Source organism: Urocampus carinirostris, chromosome 11 (genome assembly GCF_059441175.1).
Source record: "Urocampus carinirostris isolate Australia breed hairy pipefish chromosome 11, RoL_Ucar_1.0, whole genome shotgun sequence".
Taxonomy (NCBI): Eukaryota; Metazoa; Chordata; class Actinopteri; order Syngnathiformes; family Syngnathidae; genus Urocampus; species Urocampus carinirostris.
In genome coordinates, this window is record NC_142359.1 from 18229438 (window position 1) to 18245223 (window position 15786).

At 39.3% G+C, this 15786-nt stretch overlaps 1 protein-coding gene across 2 annotated transcripts in view; it reads right to left on the reverse strand.

The window, feature by feature from the left end:
• shroom4 (shroom family member 4) overlaps positions 1-15786 on the reverse strand; it is a 62469-nt gene that overhangs the window by 22144 nt on the left and 24539 nt on the right. Inside the window, exon 2 of one of the 2 annotated variants that reach the window (XM_088348029.1) lies at positions 12903-13054. In XM_088348029.1, coding sequence (XP_088204155.1) covers positions 12903-13054 — 152 coding nt within the window. Of the gene's footprint in view, positions 1-2729; positions 2928-12902; positions 13055-15786 lie in introns of those variants that run through there. The other variant, XM_088348027.1, reaches the window with a different exon arrangement.

Consider the following 15786-nt stretch of genomic DNA (forward strand, 5'->3'; position numbering starts at 1 on the left):
ACTGTGAAGCATGGGGTGGTAGCATCATGCTTCGGGGGTGTTTTTCTGCACATGGAGCAGGATGAGTGCACTGTATTAAAGAGAGGATGACTGGGGCAGAGTATTGTGAGAGTTTGGAGAACAACCTCCTTCCCTCAGACAGAGCATTGAAGATGGGTCGTGGCTGGGTCTTCCAACAAGACAACGACCCAAAGCACACAGCCAGGGAAACCAAAGAGTAGCTCAGTAAGAAGAATATCAAGGTTCTAGCATGGCCCAGCCAGTCTCCAGACCTGAACCCAATCAAAAATCTTTGGAGGGAGCTCAAACTCAGTGTTTCTCAGCAACAGCCCAGAAACCTGACTGATTTAGAGAAGATCTGTGTGGAGGAGTGGGCCAAGATCCCTCCTTGAGTGTGTGCAAACCCGGTGAAAGACTACAGGTAACGTTTGACCACTATAATGGCAAACAAAGGCTACTGTACCAAACATTTATTTTCTCAGGTGCTTGAATACTTATTTGCAGCTGTATCACACAAATGAATTTTTAAAAAATATCATGCATTTTGATTTCTGGATATTTCTTTTTAGTTTATTTCTCCCACAGTGGACATGCACATACGATGAACATTTCAGACCCCTCAATCATTTCTAAGTGGGAGAAATAGCAAAATAGCAGGGTGTTCAAATCGATTTTTGTGACGGCAAATCCTGAGTGTAAAAATGCGAAAGAGCAAACAGGAGTGGAAAATGGAGGAAAAAAATGAGCAAACAGGTCCTTTAATACAAGGACTAACAGATTCAGAGAGTTTATTCACCAGGGCCCATAACTTTTAATTTAAAAATTCGTACACTTTTGGTTTTTATGATGTGCATTGTTTGGACATCATTCATGGTTTATTGTCCCAGAAAGGAATGATTTAAGTTGCTTGTTTAATAGGAAAGAAAATTAAATCGTTGTCATCAATTATACCAAATCGCAATACTTGTAAAATCTTAATTATCGAAAATCATGACATAAATGTAATCAGAATCATGACAGAAGCATATTGTCTAATTAAGAATGGGAATAAAATGGTATCTCAGGAGGTAAAGTGCTTGTCTTGGGATCAAGGAGTTATCGGTTTAATTCCCGGCTCCTGTTATATGTCCACGTGTCCTTGGGCAGGACACTGAATCCCTAAAGCCCTGATAAGCAGGTAGTTGGCTTGCATGGCTGACGCTGCTATCGGTGTGTGAGTGTGTGTGAATGGGTAAGTGTGAAGCACATTGTAAAGTGCTTTGTAAGGTCGTCAGTGACTTGAAAAGCACTATACACCATTTACTTTTAATAATAGTAATATTAATCATAATACATTTCAAATCAGGGGAACGCAAACGTTTTAAGTTGGGTTAAAGTTTTGCAAAATATTCAGAAGTAAAAATATGATTGATTTTCTTTTTTTGCATCCACAGGATAGTCTTGAATCTGATATCTTTGCAATACATGAAAGAAAAAAGATGACGTAAGCTTATCCATTTTTATCTAATTTATTCGCTGCCATTTAAAAAAAAAACATGTTTCTATTTCAAGGTTTTTTGCTTGTGCATTTTTTCCACATTGCACTCAGGCAAAAATATAAATAATAAAGTCATCCAAAAATGAAGAAGTCCTTTTAAAATACCGGCACCGATCAGTTCCTTTTTTTGTATATAAATAAACCATTTGATCGAAGTGGTTTTCAAACACTCAGAATCAAAGCAAACTAGTAATTTGAACTCAAATGCAATACAGCTAGCTCAGAAGTTGTTTGCTTTCATTGAATTATATATATATATATATATATATATATATATATATATATATATATATATATAAAATAAAAGTAGCAAGTAAATAAAATATGTAGCCAGCTAAATCATAATAATAGTTTATACCTATTATCATCATAGAGTGCCTTTAAAAAAAATTATATCCTTTGAGAAGTAAATATTACAGGAGGTGCATGACTAAGGATAATGACATATAAAGAACTACTGTTGAAGATCACAAGACGTATTCTGCATGACAAATGCAAAAGCATGTGGGTTATGTGAATAATTCCACAAATGTTCAATATGCCCATCGCCAGAGACACAGCAGAAGTCAACTCTGTGATCCAGCTCCTGCCAAACACGCAGAAACATATCTTGGGTAACAGTCTCAAACAGATTACAATGTTTTTTATTTTTATATATGAATTATCTGCTCATTGGTTACTACAGGGAAATACATATATGTTTTATAATAATATATATATATATATATAATGAAAGAACATCACATTTTTTGTAACACCCTGTATTTTTAACATTTTTTAAATTTGGCTGGCCTGAGGAAAAAGCCTGCAGGGCGTAGATTGCCCACCATTGGTTTAATTCATAAACTGACTCAAAAGATGCATTTAGAGTTATTGGAATTGGTCCACAATCTACCCAGGTGTTCTTTGCAGGTTACCTGGAGTCCACATTCACCACAATGGTGACCCATGATTTAAATAATGAGGGCGTTTGAAACCGAAGACTCATATTTAGAAAAGCAACCTCTGGAATGTCAAACTTTTGCTGCAACAGCTAAGCGATAGCACAAAGGTCAGGGTGCATAATCTGAGTCACACGCAGTCTAGGTACACATCGCGTTTGTCTGCAATGCCAGACAAAAAGATAAGCGGTGAGACAGCTCAGATAAAAGCGTTTTTGGTGCCCAGACGGCCCGAAAAAACTTGAACCCACCGAAGTGACGAGAAGAAGCATCCAGAGGCTAAATGTCAAGTTCAACGCGTTCACTCTCCAAGTGAAAACAATGAAGCCTTTGAGGTCCCAGATTCCCAATCAAGCTCCTCCTTCATCTGGACCGGGCGAGACCGGTGCACTGGACCATGAACGCAGTGAAAGCTGGGAAAAGTGTTGCCGGGCTGAGTGGAGAAGTCCAGACATCCCCTCTCCATCCCTTTCCTCCAGTCTTCTTGCTAGAACACATTCCTGACTTTTTCTCAGGCCCACGCTGGCCGTCTCACTCGCTCCCTCCCCGTTTTTCCCCTTCTCGTCTTTGCCTGCCTCTCTTTCATGCAGGATGTGTGAGTCAGCTCCAGAGGAAGTTTGTGGCGAGCAGATAAAGTGCAACGCTGCTTCTAAAATAATAGCAAACAGTTTTGCATTGTTATAGTTTGATGGGGAGGAAAATGCAGAGGTTCTTCCTCCTAAGTGGCTTTGAGTAAATGGGACAGACAAGGGGGATTTTTTTTCCCTTCATTCTGAAGACAAAATGTGCTGAAAGAACTACTGTCAATTCCAGACTACAGAGCGCACTTGATTAACCCAATCATTGCCAGCTCAGATAAAAATGGATCTTTGATGTCTGGAGTTGTCAATGCCAGTGAAGAAGTTCAATGTCATTAACATTAATAGCTTATGGCATTGTCACGGGCATTGAATACGTTTAGTATAATTTCAGATTTTTGTACTTAACTTTTTCACTTCCAGCCCTGGTAAATAGATCTTTGACTTCTTTACTTATCAATGGGAGTGAAAAAGACATCAACAGCTGCCATAAGCATTGAATAATGTTGAGTATAATTTTTGTCAACGTACGTATTTTTCGGATTTTTTTACTCAAGTTACTTCTTTAACTATTAATGGGAGTGAATAAATTAAAGGACATTGACGTCTATAGTGAATTGCAGTGAATGAGTTCAGAGTAATTGACATCTTAAGCCGCCAATGACGGAGAATAAGTTAATAGTAATTGACCTTTATAGCTTTCAATGGCAATGAATAAGTTCAGTATAATTGTTGTTGATTCAGAGTAGTTTTAGAAGGTATTACCAAACTTAACTCATTCACTGCCAGCCCTAGTAAAATGGATCTTTGACCCCTGCAGCAGTCAAAGACAGTGAAGAAGTTAAATGTCATTAACATCAATAGCTGCCGTGGGCATTGAATAAGTTGAGTATAATTTTTGTCTAAAATGTTTTTTAAAAAATACATATAAAATATATTTTTTCATAGACAATAGACTGTTTTTCTTTTAGCAACTAACAATTACCAAGTTAACCAAAAGAGGGTGCTCTAAGACCACGTTATATGTTTCTCAAAGGCAGAACTGTGACCTTACACTGGAACAAATGATTGAGAACCGTATCTTATTTATATCTATTTGATAAAACATACACAAGAAAAAAAATCCAACTTTTAGAGATAAGCTCTCAAATAATTGGGAAAAAAATGAATAAAGATAAACAACATTTATACTTGCCTTTTGGTTATTATAAGAACCCCTTTCATCATTAGTTGAAATGTAACAATTCTGTTTGTAAAATCAACATGTTAAGCGCAAGTGGGCACTCAAACACGACTCTATAGGTTTCTCAAAAGCAAAACAGTTACTGTATGCAGTATAATAGAATCGTAACTATGCTTTTCTAATTATTTTCCGTTATATAAGTCCCACCAGATTATAAGGCAAACTTTCAAGTTTGTGTCCAATATGGGGTTTTTCGGAAAATACTGTATATAGTTTTTTGTAATTGTCAACAATTGTAAGATGTATGGATTGGGAACTCTCAAAGTGTGGCGACCCAAATATTTAACTACCACTAACAACTGGAGGTCATTCGGGGCCTCAACGACATCCTCTGCGGACCCCGAGGACATGTGTTACGTATGTGGATGCTGCTTGTCAGATTCCTTACATTCCTCACATTACCTTCAAAGGGCTCAAGCCGGAAAACAAGTTCACCATCTCCCCTGACTACTATTGTGTGTCACCCTGCCATCAGGACCTATTTGCTTTTTCGGCATTTGGAGGAAGGGTTATGTGCTCAATTCGGTTGCCTGACAACTGTTCATCATTGGGAAATTAATTCTATTATTTATAAGAGTGGTCGGCAACCACCAGGGGCAGCACAGAAAAAAGCCTTATTTTTTTGTTATACCGTAGTTATTCGTGGGTAAACAATTTTTTTGCTGCCAAAAAAACTTTGAGTGTATGTTACACTGAGGTTGAACAATAGTACATCACCTCTGTTAAACAATGAATATTGCTGACCTGATTTGCTACGGGATTCGAACCCAGATCACAACAGGGCGAGTGCCAAATCTCATCCATGAGGCCACTAAGCTGGTAGGTGAAGAAGGAAAAGTCATTAGATTTTATCTCATCGGAACACCATTTTGACTGTGCCACATTGTACTAGGTTTTAATGGAGAGTTATGGGAAAGAGTTCAGCCGAAATAACTTTGAACAACGTGGTACTGCGGGTAAAAATAATGGGATGATGGGATCAAATCTAATGCATTGTCCATTGTCACCTATATCCCTAGTGGTCCTGTGATTACACAGTGAATTTAAGCTTATTATTATGATGAATGCATTTAACTCATCATGTGAAAATGGCATTACTGACAATTGTTTTTTGAGAAAACGGGTAAAAACTGCAAAAAATTTGAAAACAATAATTATTTTTTTTAACTCACTAATGAATTAGTGTTGATACCACATAATGAATATTTGAAACGATCGCAAATTTGCGAAGAATTAAAACATTTCTCAGTGTGACAGTGGCATTACTGTTTACAGAATTCATTTGCTGAAATGGCCTTACAAACATCTGGCAAATTTGTAAGAATCAATAATAAAATTACCAAATTTTGAAATTATATACGTAGTTTGCGATAATGGCCTTAAAGTACATCAGTAGGGCTACGCCGGCATACTAGATATGTAAGTAGTTAAGGCCATTATTGCATGCAGACAGTTACATTATGGATTCTTAATCATTTAGAATTATAATATTGAAAAGTTAATAAGAATATGAATAACTGAGACTGTCTTTCTACCTCCCATGAATAAAACAAAAAACTTAAAAAAAGAAATTCAGTAGTGCCAATTTATCTTACTGTTATTATGGGGCACTGAACATAGTCAGACGTTTAACCAATCCGTGGTACAGAAAAGGTTGAGTATCACTGATTTATAAGAGTATGAGAAGCGCAACCAAATGCATACAGTTGGAAATAGACAAATACAATCCTATAAAGCCAAAAAGAAAATAAACTGGACAGTACACAGACACACCTCTCCATGCTGCTTTAAATTAAGCCTCCCAAATAAAGGACAAGAGCCGAGAGAACAATCATGTAGGTAAATTAGGGAGATGATGACGTAAGTGTGGTCCCAATTGCTGGGAGTTCACTTTGGATAAATTGTGCCTATTTATTTGTTGATGAGAGAAATCACCCACGACTACTACAACTGAGGTTATTTTAGCTTATGAACGAAAACATCAAAGTAATGTTTACTAATCATGAAAAACAAATAGAGTACTTTGTTGGTTTCGATCTGTCGCGGATTTTCCTTGTGCATTGTGTTCTGCAGCAGACAACACACAGACAATGCATTTACGGGGGCGGGTGGTGGACGTGTGTGTGTGTGTGTGTGTCTATGTGTCTGCGCGCGACTGTGATAGCCTGTCAATTGGTCAATCATAAATAAACCGCAAAGCATGGCGACAGCGACTATTTTAGCGACTTGTTACATTGAAAATAAATGTATCTCTGAAATCAAACTCCGAGCAAAGGAATGCTGATCACCGCTGGGTGCTACGTGGATTGTTATCGAGTCCGGAAAGAGAGGTAGGTGGCTCTGGAAAAGGAAGCGACAGCGGGTCTGCAAGTCCGGCCACATAACAACTCTCACAAGACCACCCCTGCCGAGTCTGTATCCCACCAATGCCAGATCCATTACCAATAAAACTGATGAACTGGAGCTACAACCACTTGGAAACCGCCACATCTGTGACAATTGTATTTTAATTATCATGGAGAACTGGCTAATCCCGAGGATCTCCAATGTTAACTTGCTGCTAGCCGGCCACTCTCTAAATCACTTTCTTACACAGAAAGGAAAAGCCCTCCAATGGTGTTTTACTGTTGTATAATGACAATAAAGACCTTTCACTTATTCATTCATTCAACTGCATTTCTGTTTTCTGGGCTTTTAATCGTAAAAAGTATAGTTGGTATTGTGTTTCAGGTGTATGTATTATATGTTACTGCTATCTAATAAATAAAGGTTCCTACTTAATGGGTTTTGCTTATCATAGGACTTTTTTAGAACGCACGAAAAACGAGGGATGACTGTAACGGCAAAAAATGCACTACATGCACTTCTGTTTTATGTTGAGCTTGAAAGTAAACATCCACTGAAAGAGAGGAGTGAGGGAAAGAGTTCTTGAAGAATCCCAAGAATGTGTATTGTTAGTTTGCAGAAGCACTGAGTGGGGGGTCAGACTATTGTGTTGCAAGCTTCTTGGCACTGTGGACCTTACTCCTGCACGGGTCCCCAGAGAAATGGTGGCACTACATATAAAACAAAGGGATGTGTGCGTCTGAGTGTGTTTGTATGCGTTCGCCCTATCCATCGGTCTTTTTTCAAATTCAGAACAATCATGTGCATGAATGTAAAACAAGCAAAAGCATTTGAGGTTCTCTGAGCAAGCATCTGCTAACAACAGATAAGCAACAGTCAGCAAGTGCAGTCGAGTCCAGCCGCGCACACCCTGCGCCAACCAAGTGATTGTTTGGCGCGGACAAACCACCTGCAACTGGGATTTATTTCACAATAAGCATGTCAAATTAGGAAAACAAAAGAGGACATATTCCAAATTCCTCTACCAAATATACGACCGATGCACCCTTCTTGAAAAATTTAAGTTCGGGCCTCAGCACTAGAGGTAAGATTAGGCCTAAAAAAATTCAGCCCGACCCTACCCGAGGCGAGGGTATATAAACCCGAACCCGCCGAAACCTGACGGATTCACTTGAGTTAATAAGTGAGCCTGAAATTGCCGCCAGAATAAACGGGAGGCTTTACTCCGGCTGTGCGCACCTCGGCACCGAAGTGAGCGTTTCGGCTGAAGTACACAGTTTGGGGTTTACTTGGGGCTCTCTCAAATCAAGTGTGCACTGCAATCGCAGCGCCTGAATGAACAGTTTGCCGCCAAAGTGCGCATCTCAGCAAAGTGCAGCAAAGGAAAAAAATGGCACCGAAAAGAAAATCTAATTCTGCAGAATACGAGGCGCAAATAGTGAAAGATTTGGCCAAAAAGCAGAAAAAAAGTTTGTAAAGCTTGTACGCTATTCGCAAGAAGCAGAAATGACGTCTGATGTAAGGGAGGTGGAGGTAGGAAGCGGCGCGTCTTTTACCCTGACACCGAGGAGGAACATTTCTTTGGATTTAGTGATTTTGAAGCCCAAATTTCGGGCTGAGTTTGAGTCCGGGCCCAAGATCCTAGCCCTACTCATCAAAAGTACTTACACCATGTATCTAACTACAATTACAGAACCGTGCGTAAGTAAAAATAAGAATAAAACAACTACCAAAGGTATATAACCTTAAATGTCTAATGTGCCGTAAGTTCCAGACAACGAATTTCTGCTTTTTTTCTATATTTTAAACACTGCAGCTCTTCTTTTGTGTGTGTCTGTGTGTGTGTGTGTGTGTGTGTGTGTGTGTGTGTGTGTGTGTGTGTGTGTGTGTGTATGTAGCGACATAGAGGAAAACGGCATGCTGCTCTTTTCCACAATGGTTACAAAACACTGTGGTGACTACAGTCATCCTATTTTTAAGAGTTGCGTTCCAAAAAGAACCGGGGATAGTAAAAGTATTCAAAGAAGAAACCTTTTTTTTTATTTACGTGAGAGGCGCGAGTGTTGGACTGGACTACCGCAATGCCCCTTTCACCAATCAGGGTCCTGCAGGGCCATGCGCTCCCACAGCTGGCTCAGAACTGGAGCGGACCAGGCAATCAGACTATCTAATGAGCAAAACAAATTTGATTTTTGTGCAGTGCTCAGAATGTCAGAGTGAAGAAACTCTATGAAATACGGGTAAGCGACGGGAGTAACTGACTGTTAGCTAACCAGACTGCAATACACAATGCACAATGTAAACCGCTAACCAGACTGCAATACACAATGCACAATGTAAACCGCAATATTGCCAAGGATTACCTTAATACATAAAGGAGAAAAAACAGGGGGTTTGACAGTACTTCATTAAATAATTACAACGTACTCACAATATTTCAACTTTTTCACCCAGAAATCAAGTCCTCAATTTATACAATCAAATTGAACAGCAGTGGATAATATCCATTGTAAACGCTACACATCTTCCTCCAGATTATCGGCGTCAGTTCACTTTAATCCTCAAGGAACAATCACAAGTAAAAGCAATTTAGTACATTAGTGGAAATATTTGTTGGCTTGTAGAGGAATGGACGCCACCAGGATGTACTTGCCCAAGACACACAATAGGAAGTGGTGCCCTTACAATCCTAGTAGTTAAGGATCTGAAACTCCCACCCAGCCCACTATGGCAACCACAGATGACAAAAAGACACGTGTGTGTTGCAATCTGGCACTATTCTTAGTATGGTTGATAGTATGGTTGACCTGGCGCTGTCGTCTAAAACTATAGGGCTTACACCACATTTTACATAATTCGTGTGTGCTCGGCATGTAAAAAATGGAGAGAATTCGTTTATTTTTATGACTGTAAGCCTACGGCTCCACCGAGGCTTGTAAAGAGACAACATTGAATTTCGTTCTTAAAATTGAGCACCCAGATTATAATCAGGTGCTCTCTGTAGTCCGGAATTTACGCACACACGCAGGGGTATGAACAAAAATAACATTGTTTGAATCAAAACAAAAATCAAAGAACTCACTTCAGTTAAGAAGCCCATACAATCACACAAAAAAACTAAGTGTATAAGTTGGTTGGATAAGTCCTTTCCCAAGTTTGACAGGATACGACTTAAAGTAGAAGAGGAAATTGCACACCAGCAGAGGAATGTCCAGTTTCAGTGGGTGTCTGAAAACAGGAAAGAGGGAGGAACATTTCCTTTCAAGGCTACAAAGCCTTAAACGTATTTTCCCATCCTCAAATAAATATAAACAGGTAAAAAGTTCACGTGACCACACTCATGTGGTAAAGACTGCTAATCGAGACAACACGAACAGTGCCTAGCGAAAATATTGCACACCCGCAGGCTGAATTCAAAGAGTTGCTTTTGGAACAAGAGTAACACTGCACATTACACTGAAAACATCATCCCCACTGTCAAACATGGTGGTGGCAGCATCATGCTCTGTGGTTGCTTTTCTTCAGCAAGGTAAGATCGTTAGAGTTCATAAGAAGATGGATTGAGCCAAAAACAGAGTCTGGCAGAAAATTTGCAGAAGTCTGGAAGGGACATGAGAATGGAGGGCAGGGGCAATACTTTTGCAAAGCACTGTATGACCCTTTTTGAGCTTCGCATTCTTGTTCTTTCCTGGCGTGCTGAACCGCAGTAGCACACATATTCTTTTTAAACATCTAAGCTGAAAATCATGACAAAACTGACCCAAACACAAACCGCCATCCGCCTGAGCTTTGGCCGGTACATTGAATTCCCGTGGTTTCCCATATTTAGCCTGCACTCCTCCCACAGGCCACTTTCTGTCGGGAAACCGGCACATGTGATGGGAACACCTTGCTTAGGGGTGATAGAATCCGCCAATGATGCGATCAACATTTACTCAGAAACGAACAGAAAACTTTAGTTTTTAAAAGACAAAATAATCTAGTCTTTTAACTTTGACATCCATTCAAAACCATGCTGAACAAATGAGAGTTGTGCAGGATTTTTCAGAGAAGGAGAAGAGACAGCTCATTCATCGTTACACTTTTAATGTGCGAGTAAAATGTGTTCTGGAATTTTCACAGATGGGCGATTGGAACATAACACCACATTGACCCAGTTTTTAGTGTTAGATTGGTCTTTTAAAATGGCTAAAATATTCTAAACAACCGATGATTTCCCCTTTAAAACATCATATTAATCACCATTTTCAGAGGCAATATGATATCAGAATCTCGTTTCGGTCCATACTATCTGGTCAGTTAGTTAGCATGCCCTATCGTAGTTTTTTTTCCCGAGTGAGTCACACCGTATTGTTTCGGACAAAATATTTCAATGCCAACAAACCTGCTCTCCAAAAAAGCTAATTCTTCAATGCATTTTATCTGCCTTTGTGACGTTAGATAATTTGATAAAATCCGTAAAATAATGTGTCCCGTTTCAATATAAATATACCGCTTAAAATTCATCTCTCTCCTGCAGTTACTAGAGTTGTTTTAAAACAAGGTGCAAGCAATGTTCTATTGTAAAAATGTCACAAAATACTGCAATCGAGGATACCAACGCATTTACCTTCAGTGCAGACGGCGCTGGGTAAAGAGGAAACACTGCGTGCACGCTGTGTATAGCTCTGCCAATTCCTATTGCTCACCTGATCATATCTCCTACATTCTTTGCTAGAGCTTCTGGGTAGAACCTTTTGGGTTAAAGTTGGTTCTGTGCCTTTTTATCATAAAGTGACCGAGCCCACTGCATATAAGTATTGCTTCGACAATTTGCTCTGCTTCAAGTAATACAACCCATAATTTCTTATCTCCAAGCCATATGTACTCATGAAAACCATGTATTCAGAAACCTCACGAGCCGTACGTTTCTTACCGATGCACTATCCGTAAAAGATTGGAACTGCTGGTAAGTGAATTAACAAGTTTGGCCGGGCATATATTTGTTGAAAAGCTATTATAAAGTAAGTTGTACATGTGACAAAACAAATAAAGTAGTCCCTTGTCTTTCGTGGGTGTTGCGTTCAAATAGGTACCGCGATAGTCAAAACACACAAAGTAAAAACCTTTATGTATATATGTATTCATTAAATAACTTGTTATTCATTGAAACAAAAGAACAAACCTAATTTCCAAGCTAAATAATTGATTAAACCAATAATAGTACTCTACTTTGTATTTTTTTTCTTTTTAACTTTACAAATAACTTATATAAAATAATCTTGCCGCTTTATTGCACTTTTATTGATTAAGAAAATGATCAATTTTACTTCACATGATACTGAAATGCCATTATGTGGACATTATGGAAAACTACTTACTTTACGGAAATCTTTGACCAAAAACACAGAAAAAACAAAAAATTATGTCCGGAGCCGCAGGCAAATTAAAAGCCTTATATAAGCCCTAAAAGTAGGAAACACACACTGTATCCATGTATTTTCATTGGAACACATTAAAAATGTGTCCTGTTTTCCCTTTTAGAGACACCATATATTTTTCCATTATCAAACATTTTTTAAAACCACCAAGGAGCCACTAGGGAGCATCAAGGAGCTGCATATGGCTCCAAAGCAAGTTTAGAGGGTGAATAAGTCCATATTTGTTAACGATAGAAAGGGTCTTTCGCTGCATTTAGGTTCTTTTGTCAATCCAAAATGTTTTGTTGACGTGATGACTTGCAGCAATCATCGGGCAGTGGGCAGGGGACACCCTGATCTGGTTGCCTGCCAATCGCAGGGCACACAGGGACAGACAACTCGCTCGCTCATTCACACCTAGGGACAATTTGGATCGGCCAATCCACCTGAAATGCATGTCTTCGGAATGTGGGAGAAAACTGGAGTGCCCGGAGGAAACCCACGCAAGCACGGGGAGAACATACAAACTCCGGTAGCTGGATTTGAACCCACACAGGAGGTTCCAAAGACCTTAGAACTGTGCCGCACACGCGCTAACCAATAGGCCGCCCTGCTGCCCTTGAAGTAGAAAAAGATTTGTCTATATATAATGTATAAAAAGCTGTTTTATGTAGACCGCAAGGTTATTGACGCACGGTCAGACACAGGCAGAAAAAGGCCAGGGCGACTGTTAAACCAATCAGAATGCAGAACACAATAAAAACCCGTGAAGTAGCCAAGTAAACCGCAATACAGCAACGCATGACTGTATAACACAAAAAAAAACATTCTCTGTTATTTTAGAAGAATTGAAATTACCTTCTGACGGCGAGTTTGAGGATCCTGTGTGAGCCCTTGATAAGGATGAGCGCCTCCTGCCGACTTCCGTAGAGCGCTGATCCGTTGATGTTAATAAGTTCGTCGCCCACTTTCAGCTTCTCGCAGCCGGCCGCCTTCCCTCCCTCCTCCATCTAAAGAACATCGGTGAAATGTTAGGGCGATGGCGACCGTGGTGCATTCTCAGCACCAACAATAAACAAAAGTGTATTTTGGGTTTTTAATCACAAGACATTTTTATGAGAAGCCACTCTGGCTAGTGTACAAACTATACCAGGGGTGTAAATCGGGGGCCACACGATAAAACAAACATTCTGGAAAGTGCAAAGAGAGAGAAAGAAAAAAGAGAAAGAGAGGGAGAGAAAAAGAGAAAATGGGACAAAGAAAGAGAGAGAAAGAGAGAATGTGAGAAACTAAAGAGATAAAAAGAGAGATAGTGAGAGGGGGAAAGAAAGACAAAGAAAGAAATCCAAAGAGAAATAGAGAGAAAGGGAGAAGGAGAGAAAAGAGAAGGAGATAAAGCACAAAGAAAGAGAAAAAGAGACCGAGAGTGAAAGACAGTGATAGAGTGAGAGGAAAAGAGGGGAAAAGAGAGAGAGTAAGAAGAGAGAGGGAGGGAGAGAGAGAAAGAAATACAAGTACAGCGTTTTTGAGAGGCACTGGGCTTTAGCAACATCAAGTTGACTTATTTCAACCTGCAGCTTGTTTTTCTCTTGCGCTTCCCTCAGCGTTGTCTCGCAGACCAGATTCAATCCCTTAGCGGGCCTGAACCGGCCCGCGGGCCGCCTGTTCGACACCCCTGAACTATACTCTCATACAGACACAGTCATACCCATGCACAAACTGTACTACTGTATACTCTCTCATACGTAGTACTATACTCTCATAAACAGACTACTCTTTCACACATGTTACAGTAGTCAAGCATACATATTACTATACTCTCATACATAGTACTATACTTTCTCACACATATTACTATACTCTCATGCACACCCTACTATACTCTCTCAATCACATACTTTACACTAGGACCGCATGATTAACCGAAATCTAATCGATATCGCGATGTGAAGTAGTGCAATAGTTTTACCGCAAAACACAGCGTTTTTTTCAAGGATTCGTAGTTCCAGTTTGTTATTTGAGTAATAGTTATTTAGTTATTTCCAGTTTGTTATTTGAGTAATAGTTATTTAGTTATTTCCAGTTTGTTATTTGACTGCCACTGCCCCCTAGTGTAGTGAAGGTGCAATTGCACTTTGTTCTGGAAAAAAGGTGAAGGTTCCCGGAGTCAAACGCGCCCGCGCCCCTACTTTACTCTGTATTTCTGTAGTATTTCTGTATTTTTGTAGTATTCATGTAGCATTTGTCGTAATATTTCTGTAGAAGTATTTTTGGAGTATTTCTGTGGTAATATTTCTTTAGCGGTGTTTTTGTATTATAGTATTACTATAGTGTTTTTTTTGCATTATTTCTAGAGAAGTATTTTTCACGTGTTTCTGTACAAGTATCCTGTAATATATTTTTAGTACTATTTAATATTACTGCGGTTGAATTTTTTGTAGTATTTCTGTCATCATATTCATGTAGCAGTGTTATTGTATTATAGTATTACTGTAGTGTTTTTTGTAATATTTCTGCATTAGTACTTTTGAAGTGTTTATATTACTTTCTTTGTAGCATTTTTATTATTACTTGTGTTGTATTCTTTTAGTATATTTGTTGTAATATTTCTGTAATAGTATTTTTATCTCCTGGTATTACTGTGGTAGTATTTTTGATGTTGATATTGAGTTTTGTAGTATTTTTGTAATATTTATGTGGTAGTATTTTTGTTGCAGACACACAAAGGGACAAGGGGGAAAAGTTGCCACCCAGAAAACATTTGTATTAGGATTACTTTAAAAACTATTATATATATTATCATAATTTGAGCATTTTGGTTTGGTGGGCCGGGTGAAAAAGTCTGACAAGCCGCATGTGGCCCGCAGGCTTAGTTTGCCCACTGTTGCTCTGGGTGCCCAGGACCCTCAAAGCTCTGAACCTAAAATCACCCCTGGTTTTGAAGGTCAGAAGATGTTTATGGAAAGGAACCCCCGACAGAAAACGAGGGATTACTGCATTCGTTTTTCGTTTTATGTTCATTTCAGTGCCCCCCGTGTAAACTTCCTGGTGCATCTTCAGACCCCAACTGACATTTCTCTACAATGTGCGCCAGAATCCAGACAGGGTGAGGTCACTTTCAAAATTGCAAAAAGCAAAAGAGAGAAGAATAGTCCCTCTGTGCACGATGACGCAGCCTCTTTTGTAATCCGAGGTGCAATTTCAAGTCATTGGGTGTGTGGGTGTGTGCCAATGTTGTAGAAGTCTCAGTACCCATGATTGTGCCCTGGAAAAAATGAGGACACTCCCAAGTTGGCCGCAAGCTGTCGACACTCTGAACTCTGCAATCACCTGACACACACGCGCATACACTCAGCTACTGTATTTTTCGCAATAAGGAAACTTGAATAAAATACAAAACCCTGGACCTACCCAAGATTAAATAGTATCATTGGGAAGCTTAAATTAAAGCTCTTATTTTGTGGATTAATACAGACAAAGATACAATATGGGTGGACGTGGAGAAGCGATCTTGTCCAAATATGGCTGTGGAATAGTTACCATACATATCAGTAGTGATCAATGTTCCCTGTAATTTTCCACGGGTCTGAGCGTTCACACAAAGTCGGTGAGCAACGCTTGAAACAACAGTGAGCAACCATAATCCCAAGTGTGGCAAGATAATTAATGATCTAACATGTCCAAAACTTGACATCAAGTTACATTTTGCTGAGTTTCCGGCAATGCAAAGTTATTTTTCTCT